Source organism: Pongo abelii, chromosome 23 (assembly GCF_028885655.2).
Source record: "Pongo abelii isolate AG06213 chromosome 23, NHGRI_mPonAbe1-v2.0_pri, whole genome shotgun sequence".
Taxonomy (NCBI): Eukaryota; Metazoa; Chordata; class Mammalia; order Primates; family Hominidae; genus Pongo; species Pongo abelii.
Window position 1 is genome coordinate 28603118 of NC_085929.1, and position 17776 is coordinate 28620893.

Genomic DNA, 17776 nt, shown 5'->3' on the forward strand with positions numbered 1-17776 from the left:
CTTCAAACCTCACACTCCTCCTGTCACTTGAATTTACTGAGTACAGGCTGAGCAGCAGGAGTGGGGAGGGTGAAGCTGTACTGTATTCTCTTCCTCTGCATTCTCCGACACTCCAAGTCCCATGTTTGTGTGAAGCTCCCAGAGCTTCAGTTAGGAAAAAGACCAAAATCACACACATTCCCAGAAAGGGGCTGCATCTGACACTCCTGGTGGGGACAAGGGAAGCGCCCTCCCTGTGGGAGGACAGAGCTGCTTATGTGGCACTGACCAAGACAACAAACACTCCCACACAGCTGCCGCACGGGCTACGTACCACAGCATGTCATTCAGGTCCTTGGACAGCATCCAAGCCAGCTCAAACATCACCATGGCTGACTGTAAGGAAGCAGAGAAGTCTAAGGCTCATGGGAGGGGCACGTGCTGGGGCTGGGCCATGCAGCCAGACTGGACTTGAGCCAGAAAGGCCCTGGCAAACCCCTGCGGATGGAGGGTCTGCCTGGCCAGGGCATGTGGGTGGATTCCAGCCCGACATGTGGGATGAGTACACGCTGAACTGAGAAGAGGAGGACTGAAAGTAACTCCTTTGCTAGCTAAAATCATTACTGTCTGTATACTTTATCCTGTAGCAAGGGAAGAATTCACTTGGTAGGGGTAGCCCAGGTGCAGCACTGGCTGGGGCCTCTTTGCATCTCCCTGTGTTCCTCAGTGATGCCCAAGGCAGGCACTGAATCCCGAAGGCCAGGAGACCCCATCATTTGCCTGGCTCTGCATCCACACACTCCTCCTGCTTGGCTGGCGTCCTCAAACACATTCCCAGGAAGGCCAGGTGAGGCAGAGCCCTGGGTCCAATTATTTGAATATTAAAGAGGGAGAGGCCTCAGCACCTCTTGTGAGGAGGGTCTTTCCAACAGGGCTGTCCACATCGGAGCATTTAACTCCCGTAAGCAGAGGGTCTCTATTTGGTAAAAGACCTTGAGGAAGACTGGTGTCTGACCAGAAGACCCTAAGATCCCCTTTGCCTTGAGATGCGGGCTTCCTCCAGGGAGAGAATTTCCAAGGGAACTGGCCCCATATATCCGGAGAGAGGTATCTTCTCTAAGCGAGCATCAGCACCCTCCCCACCAACTGCTTAGAATTTTCCATTTGCAAGGACTGAGCAGAGACAGCAAAAGGATGATCCTTCAAAGGACAATGGAACCTTGACAATAAAAGGGACACTGGAAATACAGTGCTTAGAGTTCAAGGTCCCAGTATTAAATTCTAAGACTAAATACAGGATGTTTCATTGAAACTTATTTTCTAGGGCTCCTTAAGGCCTTGAGCTCTGCTCAACACTATCGACATAGTAGGTTTTCTACACTAAATTCTGTTTTGTAAAAGACACACACTGATGGGCCACTGTAAGTCTATAGCGTTTTATCTTCTCGCACAGAGACTGGTACAAACTCATTCTGTATTTTTGATGATGAACAAAAATAAACGCTGCTCTTCTTTGATCACCTATTGGGTGCAAACGACCATCTTAATAATTACCTCTGAAATGAGGATTATTCTCTTTACAGAGGAGGAGGTGTTTGAGGCTCAGAGAGCTTACAATACCTGTCCAAGGTCACACAGGGGGAAGACATGGAGCTCAGATTCAAACCAGGCTTTTGTGGCTCTAAAATCTATGTTTCTTCTTCACATTTGAGGACAGTGACCCCTGGAGTCAGAACTTTATAGTGAGTTCCACCTATTCATACTTACCGATGTCCCATGATATTCATACTGCTCGTAGTCAAAGAGGATGTCTCTTCTGTAATGACATAAAATGCAGGTCTTCAACAGGAAGTAGCAGTACAGGAAGCCAAATATTTTGGAAAAATGCTAAACTTGACAGTATTCAGTGAAATGCAAATTAAATCATGGTACTATTTGTTTTCACATATTGACTCTTGGTTTTTTCTTTTTTGTTGAGACAGGTTCTTGCTCTGTCTCCCAGGCTGAAGTGCAGTGGTGTGATCACAGCTCACAGCAGCCTTGACATCCTGGGCTCAAGTGATCCTCCTAACTCAGCCTCCTAAGTAGATGGGGCTACAGGCATGTGCCACTACACCCAGCTAATTAAAAAAAAAAATTTTAATAGAGACAAAGTCTCACTATGTTGTCCAGGTTGGTCTCAAACTCCTGGGCTCAAGCAATCCTTCCACCTTGGCTTCCCAAAGTATTGGGATTATAGGCATGAGCCACAACACCCAGCCACTTATTGACTCTTTAGCAGAATGTATATGTATAACGTTGGGAAATTAAAACAAACTGCCAGTGGCAATGTATGATGTAAAGTGGTATAGTTCAGAATTCCAATTCAGAGAAATTGTCCCATAATTACAATTCAAAGGAAAAAGCAAGACAAAAGTTGCTGTGTGCACAAAGTAATTCACTGAAGTCTTATTTATAATGGCAAAATACTGGAAGTAACCTACATTTCAAAAAGAAGGGAAATTGCCAATTAAGTACTAGGCTGTTTAGAAAGCCTGTTCAGAACTATTTTAAATGGTTATATTAAGTAGAAAGATGCAAAATCAGATGTATATCATGTAAAATATGCACAAGTATGTATAACCCAGGAATAGAAATCCAAACCCAGAATCTCTTTGAATTAGGCAGTGTGATTATGGATTATCTTCACTTTCCTTTCCTTATGCTTCCTAAAATCGTTTTATATTATCCTTTTTTGGTTTGTTTTTAGAGACAAGGCTGTCTGTCTCTAGGATCTCTGTCACCCAGGCTGGAATGCAATGGCACAATCCTAGTTCACTGCAGCCTTGAACTCTCCTGGATTCTCCTGCCTGAGCCTCCCAAAGTGTTGGGAATACAGGCATGAGCCACCACACCTGTCTTACATTGTCCTTATCCGATGGGGCAGCCTTCCTCCTGTGGCAGTGGCAGGAGTGCATGCCCTCAGCTGAAACAGAGGGAACATCAGCTGGATGGCCTGGGAGACATTCCATGACAGATCCAGCAAGGGCTTCCCCCGGGACCCACCTCAAGGGCACTGCTGCATGCTCACTTCAAGCTAGAATAACCTTTCCAATATTTTCATTTTAGAGCACTTCTTACAAATAATTTGTAAATCAAAGTATCTACATTGGAAAAACTTGATAAAAATAAAGAGCCAGGGCCATGGTCTCTAATGGATGGCATGCACCTGGGAGACCTTGGGGCTGTCCTGTCACTCATGGGACCGGGGAACAACCTGGAGCTCTTCTCCAATGCAGCGGCCACAGGTTCACTCCCAGAGCCACTGGCCCAAAGGTTCTAAACTCAATGAATTATCCTGAGACAAAAAGTCAGAGGTATGGGTGGCACTACAGACCTCCAGGCAAGTGGGCTCCTGGTGCTGGGAGCAGCTGGAAGCACAGACTCACCTCCGGGCCTCCCACTCTCGCCGCTGCCTCCTCCGCATGGTTCGCTCCACTATCTCCTGATACAGGGACAAAGAGAACAAAAGGTGGAGCAAATGCACCAGGAATTTATCCCCACAGCCCAAGAAGGTTCCAGTTTGGCAGAAGTCAGTAGGCCCAGACACCTGACAGAACACGGTCACAGCAGTGCCCCGAGCGCAGTCTGTTCCTATGGAAGAGAAGCATGGAGGCAAGGGATGGCCGCGACCCCTTCTGGCTCCCAGCTCTCCAGACACCATGGGCAGAAAGAGTAGGGGCTTCCCAAGCATCTGCTCCAGGCAAAACTATGTTCATCCACCCTAGTTGCTGTCACCCACAGCACTATGGGATCCAAGGTAAGCTCACGCCCACTTTGTACCAGCTTCCACATCAGGATGGATGAGACCTAACATTTCTTATATTCTACCATGTGTTAGGAAGTATTCTAATGTTACAGGCACAACCTCATTTAATCTTCACAACAAAGACATGGAATAATGTGGTAGGTTTAGAAATCCATGGTCCCGAGACTCCTGCTTCTGGGAAAATGGAGTAGATATGTTTTTCCCCATACATTCATTAAATATACCGAAAACTCTTCAACATCGTAGATCAAATAAACAAAGTAAGGCTGGGCACAGGGGCTCACACCTGTAATCCCAGCACTTTGGGAGACAGAGGCGGGCGGATCACATGAGGTCAGGAGTTAAAGACCAGCCTGGCCAACATGGTAAAACCCCGTCTCTACTTAAAATACAAAAATTAGCCGGGTGTGGTGGCACATGCCTGTAATCCCAGCTAGTTGGGAGGCTGAGGAGGAGAACTGCCTGAACCCAGGAGGTGGAGGTAGTACTGAGCCAAGATTGTGCCACTGCACTCCAGCCTGGGTAACAGAGCAAGACTCTGCCTCAGAAACATACAAACAACAACAAAAAAACACAAAGTAAGACTCTGAAAGGTAGAGGTGAAGGCAGAGCAGTTAGGGACTCTGGGACATGAGGAACAACACAGTGTTCCTTGAGTTTTCCTTCTGGCTCATATACGCCAGACTTGGAGCTGAAAAGCCAGCAACCTAGAAATACCAACAGGTGCAGACGAGAAAACAAAACAAAACAAAAAACCCCACAAAAGCTGCTCTGTCTAGTCAATGGACTGGGAAGGAGCAGCCTCCCAAGACAGAAAGCTTTTAGGCAATAGCCAACACCACCAAGAACATCCATATCCACCCCAGCAAAGGCCCAGTGGGAGCCTAGGTTCCCATCCATGCGAAGCTGTAGCCCTCTGTCTGGTGGTATCAGAGAGGCCAAGGAGAGAACTGAGACTGCAACCCCTGCTGGCTAGTGACAAGTCCATACCCCACCTCTGGGTGGGAGAACCAATGGTGGGAGAACCCAGACTTCCACCCCCACCTTCCAGTAATGAGAAATTCCTCCCCTCCCTGCTAGGAGGGTATCAGAGGCAGCAAAGTGGGAAGCCTGGACCTTCACTGCCCCAGGTGATAGACATCAGGTGGGGAACCTGATCTTTTACCTCTACCTGGCATCACTTACTCTCCTTGCCGGAGCCGTGTCAGAGAAAGCCAACTAAAACAGAGGACTTAAAGAAGACACGAAATCTCATCACATTATACAAAAATCTCCTGGTTTCATTTGAAAATCACTCATCATACCAAGAACTAGGATGATCTCAAAATGAATGAAAAAAGACAACCCATCGATGCCAACACCAACATGACAGAGTTGTTAGAATTATCTGCCCAAGATTTTAAAGCAGCCATCATAAAAATGCTTCAACGAGCAATGACAAACGACTGAAACAAATGAAAGCCAGGAAGCCTCAGCAAAGAAATAAGAGATCTAAAGAGACAAGTGTTCTAAACAAAGTTTAAGAAAGAAAGAAAGAAAGAAAAAATATATATATATATAAAGAAAGTTTAGAACTGAAAAATACAACTGGAATATTAACTCAGCAAATAGGCTCGAGAGCAGAATGAAGGGGACAGAGGGAAGAATTAGTGAACTGGCAGAAAGACAGAAATTACCCAGTCTGAACAACCAAGAAAAAATAGACCAAAAAAACTAGAACCTCTGGGACTTGTGGGGCTACAACAAAAGAGCTAACATTCACGTCATCAGTGCCCTGGAGGAGGAGAAAGAGGGTGCACTGAAAACACACTTGAAGAAATAATGGCTGAAAATTTGGCAAAAGACATAAACCTGCTGGCTGGGTGTAGTGGTTCACACCTGTAATCCCAACACTTTGGGAGGCCGAGGCAGGCAGATTGCTTGAGGCCAGGAGTTTGAGACCAGCCTGGCCAACATGGAAAAACCTCATCTCTACTAAAAATACAAAAAAAGTAGCCAGGCATGGTGGCACATGCCTATAATCCCAACTACTCAGGAGGCTGAGGCAGAATTGCTTGAATCCGGGAGGCAGAGGTTGCAGGTCCTCCAGCCTGGGCGACAGAGTGAGATGCTGCCTCAAAAAAAAAAAAAGACATAAACCTGCAGATTCAAGAAGCTGGGTAATGGGAGGTGGAGGTTACAGTGAGCTGAGATCATGCCACTGCATTCCAGCCTGGGCGACAGGGCAAGACTCTGTCTCAAAAAAATAAGAGAAACAAATAGGATAGACACAAATCCACACCAAGACACATCCTAACATCCTAATTAAACTTCTGAACACTCAAACAAAACCAAAACATCTCAAAAACAGCCAAAGAAAAATGTGACTTTCATGATAGGGAAAAAGCTTGAATGACAGAGGATTTCTCATGAGAAATCACGGCAGCCAGAGTAAGTGGCACAGTATTTTCCAAATGCTGAAAGAAAATAAGTATTAACCCAGAATTCTACATCCAGTAAAAGTATCTTTTAGGAATAAAAAAAAAAAAAATCAAGAAATTCTCAAAGATGGAAAACTAAGGGAATTTATCTCCAGCAGCTCTCCCCCAAAGGAACGGTTAAAGGAGACTCTTAAATAGAAAGGAAATGGAAAAGAAACCTTAGAATACTGGAAAGGAAGAAACAAATACAACAAGCAAAAATGAGGTAAATACAATAGGCTTTCCTTACTTATCCTCTTGAGTTTGTAATTATGCTTAATTACTGAAGCAAAAATTATAACACTGTATATGTGGAGGAAATATTTAAGAAAATTATATTATAAATGGGGCAGAGTAAAAGACATTAAGAGAAGACAAGGCCAGGCACAGTGGCTCATGCTTGTAATTCCAGCACTTTGGGAGGCTGAGGCAGGTGGATCACGTGAGGTCAGGAGTTTGAGACGAACCTGGCCAACATAGTGAAATCCATCTCTACTAAAAATACGAAAATTAGCCAGGCATAGTGGCACACACCTGGGGTCCCAGCTATTCGGGAGGCTGAGGCAGGAGTACTGCTTGAACCCGAGAGGTGGAGGTTGTAGTAAACTGAGATTGTGCCACTGCACACCAGCTTAGGTGACAGAGTGAGACTCCACCTCAAAAAAAAAGAAAAAAAAAAAAAAAGGTAAGGTTTCTACGTGTGACTCAACTGGGGTAAAATGATGATACCAGTAGACTGTGATAATGATAAGTTATGGATATGTAACGTAATCACCTGAAACAACCACTAAAAAATCTGTACAGGGAGATAGACTCACAAATAATAGAGGAAAGAAAAAGAAAGAAAACAGTCTGGACGCAGTGGCTGTAATCCCAGCACTTTGGGAGGCTGAGGTGGGCAGATCACCTGAGGTCAGGAGTTTGAGGCCAGCCTGCCCAACAAGGTGAAACCCCATCTCTACTAAAAATACAAAAAATTAGCCAGGCGTGGTGGCACATGCCTGTAGTCCCAGCTACTTGGGAGGCTGAGGCAGGAGTATCGCTTGAACCTGGGAGGCAGAGGTCGCAGTGAGCCAAGATGGTGCCACTGCATTCCAGCCTGGGCAACAAGAGCGAAACTGCAGCTCAAAATAAAGAAAGAAAGAAAGAAAAAAGAAAAAGAAAGAAAATAGAATTAAAAAAACAAGACACCAGGAAACAGAAAATAAAATGTCAGACTTAAGCCCTAACATGTCAATAACTAAAATAAATGTAAGTGAGCTAAGTTTATCAATTAAGAGATAGAGAATGGCTTTAAAAAATGATTTAAAAATATGACCCAACTGTATGCTGTTTTAAAAAATTTACTGCAAATGTAACAATATAGGCAGAATGAAACTAAAGAATGTGAAAAGATATATCATGCAAACATTAATCAAAGGAAAGCAGGAGTGGCAGTATTAATATCAGATAAAACACACTTCAGAGCAAAGCAAATTACCAGAGACAGAGTGGGACACTACGTGAATACAAGGGTCAATCCACCAAAAGGACACCACAATCCTAAATGTGTGTGCACAAGAGAGCTATAAATACGTGAAGTAAAAAGTGATAGAACTGAAAGGAGAAACAAACAAATCTATAATCAGAGTTGGGGTCTTCAATGTCCCTTTCTGAAGAGTTGAAAGTATTACTAGCCAGAAAAGCAGCAAGCAAACAGAACGCCACCACCAACTCTCAGTATGTAAGTGACATTTCTAAAACACTCTACCCAACAACAGCAGACTATGCATTTTTTTGACTGACTGTAAATGATATTGTATTTTAAATTTTGGTGTCCATGTATTTATGGCTAGGACGCAGAAATAATAAAAATTGTTTGTTTTTATGTAGGTATAAATCTAACAAAAACAGAAAATTTATACACTGAAAACTGCACAATGCTGATGGACGAAAAAAGGAATGAGCTATTGATACAAGCAAACGTGGATGAATCTCCAAGAATTATGCAGAGCGAAAAAAAGCCAATCCCAAAAGGCTAAATACTGTATAATTCCATTTCCATTTCCATAATATTGTTGAAATGAAATTACAGAAATGGAGCTCTCTAGTGGTTATCAGGCAGCAGACAAGTGGGTGTGGCTATAAAAGGGCAACAGAGGGATCCTTACAGCGATGGAAATGTTCTGTATCTTTTTTTTTTTTTTTAAAGCAATACCCATGGGTTATTTTGGCAGTTTCTGAATGCATAAATGGAATAGACATATTCAATTTCTGGCAGAACTTTCACAGTAATTTCTAACCTTTAGAGTGCCAACTGAAAAATCACATGATTTATAAATTTAGAAAGGAGACTTTCTTTTCTTTTTTTTTTTTTTAGCTTGTTTCAACAACAATCTTATATTTTTTAAAGTACAAAAAATTTATTCAGTTTCTACATGTATGGTTTGTATCATCAAACTTACAAACCATACATGTTTTGAGGAAGCTTATAACATAATAGAAAAATAAGGGAATTGTTCAAGAGATTTTAGTTCTGGTTCCTCTCAGCATCAGTTTTCTTATTAATAAAATCAAAATAAGGTCTGTCCCTCACAGTTTCGTGAAATTTAGACAATAATACAGGGTTTTCAAGGATGATCTTTAGAATTACATAGACCTAAATTAGATATTCTGTTTTTTACTTGCAAGGACTTACTTGCTCTCGGGCCCTTAGCATGTAGTTCAGTCTCAGTCTCATTTTCCTCATTTTTTTTTTTTTTTTTTCTGTAATGCTGAATGTTTCCATTATTATTATTATTTTTTTATTATTAAATATTTATTGATCATTCTTGGGTGTTTCTCGGAGAGGGGGATATGGCAGGGTCATAGGACAATAGTGGAGAGAAGTTCAGGAGATAAACACATGAACAAAGGTCTCTGGTTTTCCTAGGCAGAGGTCCCTGAGGCCTTCTGCAGTGTTTGTGTCCCTGGGTACTTGAGATTAGGGAGTGGTGATGACTCTTAAAGAGCATCTGTTTAACAAAGCACATCTTGCACCGCCCTTAATCCATTTAACCCTGAGTTGACACAGCACATGTTTCAGAGAGCAGGGGGCTGGGGGAAAGGCCATAGATCAACAGCATCCCAAGGCAGAAGAATTTCTCCTAGTCAGACCAAGATGGAGTCTCCTATGCCCACCTCTTTCTACACAGACACAGCAACAATCTGATCTCTCCTTCCTTTCCCCACACTTCCCCCGCTTCTCTTCAACAAAACCGCCATCGTCCTCATGGCCCGCTCCCGATGGTCGCTGGGAGACTTTCTTTTCTTTAGAGATAGTCTCACACTGTTGCCCAGGCTGGAATGCAGTTGTGTGCTCACAGCTCACTGCAGCCTCGACTTACTGGGCTCAGGTGATTCTCCCACCTCAGCCTCCCGAGTAGCTGGGACCATAGGTGTAAACCACCACACCTGGCTAATTTTTGTAGTTTTTGTAGAGACAGGGTTTTGCCATGTTTCCCAGACTGGTCTCCAACTCCTGGGCTCAAGCAATCTGCCCGCCTCAGCCTCCCATCCTGACCGTGATATTATACTACAGGATTTTACCATTGGGGGAAGCTGGGCAAAGTATAAAAGTGGTCTCTATATTACTTCTTACAACTACATGTGAATCTACAATTATCTCAAAAGAAAAACTTTAATTTAAAAAAAGCCATGGTCCTGGTGAGGAAACTTTTTGCGGGTAATGGAATTGTTCTCTATCATGGTGGGATGGTGGTTGCATCTTTATACATTTGTTAAATCTCATTGATTGTACCACCTAGTGAATTATGTAGACATTATGCCTCAATAAAGTAACAAAATTCCCACAGCCTGAGATTTATTTGACCCTGCCACAATGCATGGTGGGGTCCTGTCCCCTCCCTTGTGGCTACAGGATGCTGAGGTACTCCAAGGCTGGTTGGGAGAGCCATGCAGTGGCTACGCGGGTGACTGGAATATTCATGCTGGAAGTCTGAGCAGTCATGTTGTAAGGAAGTCACATTCAACGGAGAGACCCTGCAGATGTTTGGCTCAGTAGTCCTGGTTTGGAGCATTCCCAGCAGGTGTCTGAGCCATGCCTCCAATTCTTAGCCATTGAGTCCCCACCTGAGGGCCCAGATATCACAGAGCAAAAAGATGTCATCCTCGCTGGGCTCTGCCCAAATTCCTAACCTACAGAATCCATGAGCATAAGGAAAAGGTTGTTTTAAGCTGCTAGGTTCTGGAGTAATTTGTTAAACATCAGTAGGAACCAAAACAATTAAGTCTAGTTATTCTCCTTATTTTACAATGGCACACAGAAGTTAAGTCACTTGCCTACAGTCACAAAGCTGGTATAGCAGATACAAAATTTGAAACCCATGACCTGAGCCATGATATTATAGCACCTGTAGAACCTGTAGATTAAGTATAATTATGGTTATTTTTATAGCAGAATCTCATCTTTGCTGGGGTCCAGCTCTAACATCCAACCTTTAAAAGACAAGCAAAAATGATTCTTGACCCCATGTCTCCTCTTCTCCTCTTTTCTTTTTCTTTATAGCAGAACTCTTTTTTTTTTTTGTCTTGCTCTGTTGCCCAGGCTGGAGTGCAGTGGTGGATCTCAGCTCACTGCAAGCTCTGCTCCCTGGATTCACACCATCCTCCTGCCTCAGCCTCCTGAGTAGCTGGGACTACAGGCGCCTGCCACCATGCCCGGGAAATTTTTTTTATTTTTAGTAGAGATGGGGTTTCACCGTGTTAGCAGGATGGTCTCAATCTCCTGACCTCGTGATCCACCCGCCTCGGCCTCCCAAAGCACTGGGATTACAGGCATGAGCCACCACGCCCAGCCTATAGCAGAACTCTTTAAAACAATTATTTATAACCTATTGTCTCTAAACCTCTTTGAATGTGCACCCCTATTAATAAAAATATTTCATTCTTTTCTTTTCAAGAGATGAGGTCCTGCTCTGTTGCCCAGGCTGGAGTGCAGTGATGTGATCATGGATCACTGCAGCCTCAACCAACCTCCTGGTCTCAAGGCATCCTCCCACTCTAGCCTCCCAAGTAGCTGGGCCTATGGGACCATGCCACCATGCCTGGCTAATTTTTATTTTATTTTTTTGTAGAGAAAGTGTCTTGCTATGTTGTCCAGTCTGGTATAAATATTTCTTTCTTTTTTTTTTTTGAGACAGAGTATTGCTCTGTCACCCAGGCTGGAGTGCAGTGGCATGATCTTGGCTCACTGCAAACTCCGCCTCCCAGGTTCAAGCAATTCTCCTGCCTCAGCCTCTCGAGTAGCTGGGATTACTGGCATCTGCCATTGCTCCTGGCTAATTTTTGTATTTAGTAGAGACAGGGTTTCTCCATGTTGGTCAGGCTGGTCTCAAACTCCTGACCTCAGGTGATCTGCCCGCCTCGGCCTCCCAAAGTGCTGGGATTACAGGCTTGAGCCACCACACCAGGCTGGTAAAAATATTTCTAAGAATATACCTCTAAAAAGCGGCCAGGTGCGGTGGCTCACGTCTGTAATCACAGCACTTTGGGAGGCCGAGGCGGGAGGATCACGAGGTCAGGAGATCGAGACCATCCTGGCTAACACAGTGAAACCCCGTCTCTACTAAAAATACAAAAAATTAGCCGGGTGTGGTGGCAGGCACCTGTAGTCCCAGCTACTTGGGAGTCTGAGGCAGGAGAATGGCATGAACCCGGGAGCTTGCAGTGAGCCGAGATCGTTACCACTACACTCCAGCCTGGGCGACGGAGCGAGACTCCGTCTCAAAAAATATATATATACCTCTAATATACACATAATTAGTTATAAATCATGCACAGGTTTTACTTATATAAAAAGTATTCTTCTCAAGAATGCTTAATGTTATTAAAATCAACACTCTAGACCTAATTTACAGACCATAGAAAATGCAGGGATAGAGAAGCAAGTTAAAGTACTCCATGAAGAAACAAGTAGAAGTAAATATTAGAAAAGAGGACTGGCCTCCAATGTCATTAAAAACAAAACAAAAGAAAAAAAGAGGTAAGGTATGGTTCTAGGTTAAGACAGTAAAGGGAAATAGCTAAATGTGTTAACCTTGATTGGAGAATAGTTCAGAAATAAAAATAGCTGCAAAATATATTTTGAGGACAGTTAAAGAGACCTGAATATGGGCTGAATATTACATGATATTAGGATATTATTCATTTCTTATGTATGACAATGGCATTGTGTTTATTGGGAAGAATGTCCTTATTCTTAGGAGCTGCTTATGAAAGAATGTGTAGAATATCATGGTTTCTGGCTCGGTGTGGCAGTGCATGTCTGTAATCCTAGCTACTTGGGAGGCTGAGGCAGGAGAATCGCTTGAACCCAGAAGACAGAGGTTGAAGGGAGCTGAGATCGTGCCACTGCACCCCAGCCTCAGTGACAGAGTGAGACTCCATTTTAAGAAAAAATAAAATAAAAAATAAAAAGAATATCACAGTTTCTGCAACCTATTCTCAAATGATACAGAAAAAAGAATACATAGAGAGAAAGCAAATGTGGCAAATGTGAAAAACTGTTTTTGTTTTTTTTGAGACAGGGTCTCTTCATGTTGCCCAGGCTGTTCTCGAATTCCTGGGCTTCATCAATCCTCCTGCCTTGGCCTCCCAAGTAGCTGAGACCACCTACAGTCATGATCCACTGTTGACTCTAGATTGAAGGTATATGGATATTCACTGTACTATCCTTTCAACCACGGTATACATTTCAAAAAATTTCAAAATAAAAAGTTGGTGAGAAATTATGCCTATTATATTCCATGAATATTATGTTAAACATTTACAAACACAAATTCCAAATTGATGTGTTATGTAAAAGGAAATGCTGATATTTTCCTGTATCTCATCAAGACAACCTACCTTCTCTTTGGTGCCAAACCCACTGGTCTTTTCTCATTTGCCTGTTCCTTTGGCACTGCTGGCCAAGCCTTTCTTGAAACTTTCCTTCCCACCTCAGAGCCGCAGTGTCTATGGATGCTCTGCCCAGGAATCCTCCTGGCTCCATTCCCCGCTAACTCATGTTTGGTAACTGAAAGCTTTCCCTAATTGTGCTCATTTACATGATCAGTATCTGTCTCCCCCAATGGAAAGCTTTGCAAAGGCAGGACTTTGCTCTCATCCCCACACCCCAGGGCCTAACTGGTACCTGACACATATTAAGTGCTTAAAAAATATTTGTTTATTAGTCAGAGTGGAAAATTCCAAGACTTATCTGTAGAACATGAATGTTTCCTGGGAAATCCCATTGGATACTGACATTTGGGAACCAATGAAATGCAGCTCATCAATTGTTAAAAGAATGCTATATAAAAAAACATTCAGAGAACAAAAAGGACTCCTCACAAATCAAAGATTAGAAGATAAAGACCAAGCTGAGTGTAGTGGCATGTGCTTAGTCTCAGCTACTAGGGAGGCTGAAGTGGGAAGATCGAGTGAGCCCAGAAGTTTGAGGCCAGCCTGGGAAACAGAGAGAGACCCTGTCTGGGGAAAAAACAAAAAAAACAAAAAACAAAGTCTTCCAAAAAATAGAACAAAGAGCTGGGCAAGAGGTAAGAAAATATAACCAAGAGGTTCCCTATGAGACACCCAAACCTAGTGAAAGGGGTGACAAAGGTGAGAAAGAAGAGTGAAGCATGCCTCAGTTTGAAGGGCATTGCCCCTTCCCCAAATGGAGAATGTCTTGAACATCTCAAATATGGCTCAAAAAGGCTTCCCAAAAGCACATTACTGGGAAATGTCAGGCTGAGGATGAAGGGAAGACCCTAGAACATTTTGGGGGCAAATTCTAGGTCACACACCAAGATCAGGAGCCAGAGGTCATCTTCAAAAGCATCACATGGCCCTCTGTGCTATGGGAACAACCACCTTCTGCCTGTCATTTGACATCTTGCAGAAGCCGTAGTGTTGGGTAGGCCACTGGGCCCAGCCCCAGATCACTAAGCAGCTCAGACCCAAGGTCCACACGGTGAAAACCATTCGTATCTTCACATACAAGATACCTCCCCTGGAGTAACTGTCTGGGACTGGGCCTGGCCAAGGGATGCAGATCCACATTGCTCCTCTGCAGTGACTGCACAGTAAGTGATGCTAGAAGACAGTAGAAAAGGAAGGGGTGGGGGTTGCACTATTTATTGCTTCTCTACATTATTTTTTTGCTATCTAGCCACAGAGCTGAGCTGTCCTAAATTTCATTTCTTCTGACAGGATCCTATTGGACAGATAGCCCACTATTTAGGAAAGTCCAGTAACCTGCCTGAGGCCACATAACCAGGGGACAGCAGAGCCCAGGGTCAGCATCCATGCCTGCTAACTTCTCCACTTCCCACTGTCCTCAGTTACACCTTGGCCTGGCAGGCTTCAGGATGACCGACCTCTGGGAGTGCAAGTTCCTCTGGGATGGCTGTGAGAGACCCAAACTCACCTCTTCTAATCGTGTGCGCTTCTCAGAAGGCTCTGACCCATCGCTGTCATTTCCTAAATGCTCTTCATCCTCCTCTTCATCCCTGAAGATGTCTTCATAGGCGGGAACTTCAAGGTCATCATCTTGTTTAATGAGTAATTTGATCTAAGTTCAAAGAAAAAAGGAATTAAGCCTCTCCTCTTTCTACGGAAAACTATACAATATGTTCTTCTGCAGAATCTTATCATTTCCTAATAAGCTGACTCAGTTTCCTGTTCATACAAATAGCTACCTATTTAACAAGAGTTCCAGGCTTCTAAGGATTTTCTTGTTTTCATTACCAGTGAGGCACCAGAGTTACACCATACGTGGTATGCAGAAATTAGGAAAATCTGAAAACAATTCTTTGAGAACCATCTAGTCTATTTAAGTCTGGAAACACAGCATCCTCTTACGTCATACACCAATAAAATTTACGCCCCACAACTCGGCCTCTGATACAGGACATGAAGATGTGTAATCCCTAAGTGACTAAAACTCCTGTCTAAAAGCATGTCTAAAAGCAACTCCAGGCTGATCTTTCTTTTCTTTTTTTTTTTGGAGATGGAGTCTCGCTCTGTCACCCAGGCTGGAGTGCAGTGGCATGATCTCAGCTCACTGCAAGCTCCGCCTCCCGGGTTCATGCCATTCTCCTGCCTCAGCCTCCTGAGTAGCTGGGTAGCTGGGGACTACAGGCGCCCGCCACTATGCCCGGCTAATTTTTTGTATTTTTAGTAGAGATGGGGTTTCACCATGTTAGCCAGGATGGTCTCAATCTTCTGACCTCGTAATCTGCCCGCCTCGGCCTCCCAAAGTGCTGGGATTACAGGTGTGAGCCACCATGCCCGGCCAAGACTCCATTTCAACAAAAATGAAAACAACTATTTGCTGGGCATGGTGGCATGTGCCTGTAGTCCTACCTACTAAGGAGGCTGAGGCAGGAAGGGTCAGTTGAACCCAGGAGTTTGAGGCTGCAGTGAGCCATGATTGTGCCAGTGTGTACTCCAGCCTATCTCTTAAAAAAAAAAAAAAAAGATGACAAAGACCAAGTTCTCGTGTTCAGGCTGTTCCCAGTCCCACAGGGTAGTCAGACACACACCTTACCAAGAACACCAGGTGAGACATTGTACATGGCATAAAAAGTACAGACAGTTTGAGGGCATAGCACAAAAAGTACCTGGGTATCGTTGTATACATTGACGACATTGACTGGCCTATGGGTGTCACACACAAAGAATATAGTGTCTTCATCAGGTTGAAGAATATCCAATAGGTCTACATTAGCTCCACAGTTTATGAGAATAAAATAATGAAACTGAAAAAAAGGAAGATATTGTAAAGTAGCTATATCGAGGAGGCCCCTTTTCCTTCATCACTAAGCCTCTGAGTTGTTCTGCTTAAACTCACTAAGTCCCTGACATGTGGCGAGGCCCATGTGGCAAGGGACTCCAAAAAATGGCCAGGCTGGCATGCTAAGTGCTTTAGCATGGTGACACAGCAGGGTGGGCCCTGGGGCTCCCAGTTTTCCCCAGGAGCACGCTGAGACTCAGCAAGCCCAAGTCTCATGGACAGGCTCAAGAAACTAATGAGGAGCAGACCAAGACTTCAAGCACGTGATTGTGTCTCTCCAGACCTCACAGTACTATGCTTCGTGCCTCTCCAGGCTAATGGCATCATACAGGTTTAAGTTTTTAGCATATACTTTATGGGTACTTAAATATTAAGTCCTTTATCACACTCTATCACTATAACATGTTATTTCCTTATAAATACCAAACTGGTGTGGGTCCTCGACATAATAACAGGAATACCAGGAGAGGATTTGTCTCTGCCAAAACAATCCTAGATATGGCTGGGGACTCCAGGGACCCTCTTCCATGTCCCATCCCCTCTCTGTGGGGTGTACAATGTCCCACCTCTCATTTGGCCCCATGCAGAGGTGGGAGGAATCCTGGCATCTATTGTTTAAATTTATTCCTGGATTTTAAGTTGGAAACCAGGATGCATTTTCTCAGAGAAATAATATAAAATAGTAGTGTATTCTAAAATAATTTTAACTAATTCCAGCACTTTGGGAGGCTGAGGCAGGCGGATCACTTGAGGTCAGGAGTTCGAGACCAGCCTGGCCAATGTGGAGAAACCCCGTCTCTACTAGAAATACAAAAATTAGCCAGGCGTGGTGGTGGGCACTTGTAATCCCAGCTAGTTAGGAGGCTGAGGCAGGAGAATCGCTTGAACCCAGAAGGCGGAGGTTGCAGTGAGCCAAGATTGCATCATGACACTCCAGCCTGGGTGACAGAGCGAGATTCCGTCTCAAAAATAAATAAATAAAGGCTGCGCATGGCGGCTCATGCCTGTAATCCCAGCACTTTCGGAGGTGGGCAGATCACGAGGTCAGGAGATCGAGACCATCCTGGCTAACATGGTGAAACTTCGTCTCTACTGAAAATACAAAAACATTAGCCGGGTGTGGTGGCGGGCACCTGTAGTCCCAGCTACTCTGGAGGCTGAGGCAGAAGAACGGCATGAACCCAGAAGACGGAGCTTGCAGTGAGCCAAGATCGTGCCACTGCACTCCAGCCTGGGCGACAGAGCGAGACTCCATTTCAAAAAATAATAATAATAATAAATAAACCAAAATAAAATAAAATAATTTTAACTAGACCATATTAAAAACTGCTAGATTCTAAGCACCTTATAATCAAATTTCTGCAAAAAAAGTTCAAAGGTGGGGCTATCCACATTCATTATCTTTTTTTGCTGTCAATTTTGCTTCTACAACTTGGGCGTAAGTCACCAGTATATACAGCATGTTTTTCTCTTCCATATTGCCTAATGTAGCTGATACTTAAATACACACTTAATCTATCGTGGAAATAGAATGCTGTGTCAAGAAATTACAATTGAGTAAAAAGCCATGTTATTCTAAAATGCATCTTCAATACCTGTTCTTTATGCTCAAGAAATGCAGTTTCAAGTTCTTGCCACCCAGAAACTGGAACCAGCGTATATTGCACGTGGTCACATTGGAACAAGGCCTGGAAAGAGAGTGTTTTCAAAGCCTAT

General features: G+C 43.7%; 1 protein-coding gene across 6 annotated transcripts in view; it reads right to left on the reverse strand.

The window, feature by feature from the left end:
- The window catches only part of CDC45 (cell division cycle 45), a 42081-nt gene that overhangs the window by 22833 nt on the left and 1472 nt on the right, over window positions 1-17776 (reverse strand). For 3 of the 6 annotated variants that reach the window (XM_009234106.3, XM_054543098.1, XM_009234105.3), the window contains 6 exons: window positions 17656-17748; window positions 15888-16025; window positions 14693-14836; window positions 3408-3463; window positions 1747-1795; window positions 314-375 (listed from right to left, as the gene is read on the reverse strand). In XM_009234106.3, the coding sequence (XP_009232381.1) occupies window positions 314-375; window positions 1747-1795; window positions 3408-3463; window positions 14693-14836; window positions 15888-16025; window positions 17656-17748 (542 nt within the window). The remainder of the gene's footprint in view (window positions 1-313; window positions 376-1746; window positions 1796-3407; window positions 3464-14692; window positions 14837-15887; window positions 16026-17655; window positions 17749-17776) is intronic. The other 3 variants (XM_054543100.2, XM_054543099.1, XM_003779469.4) reach the window with 1 other exon arrangement.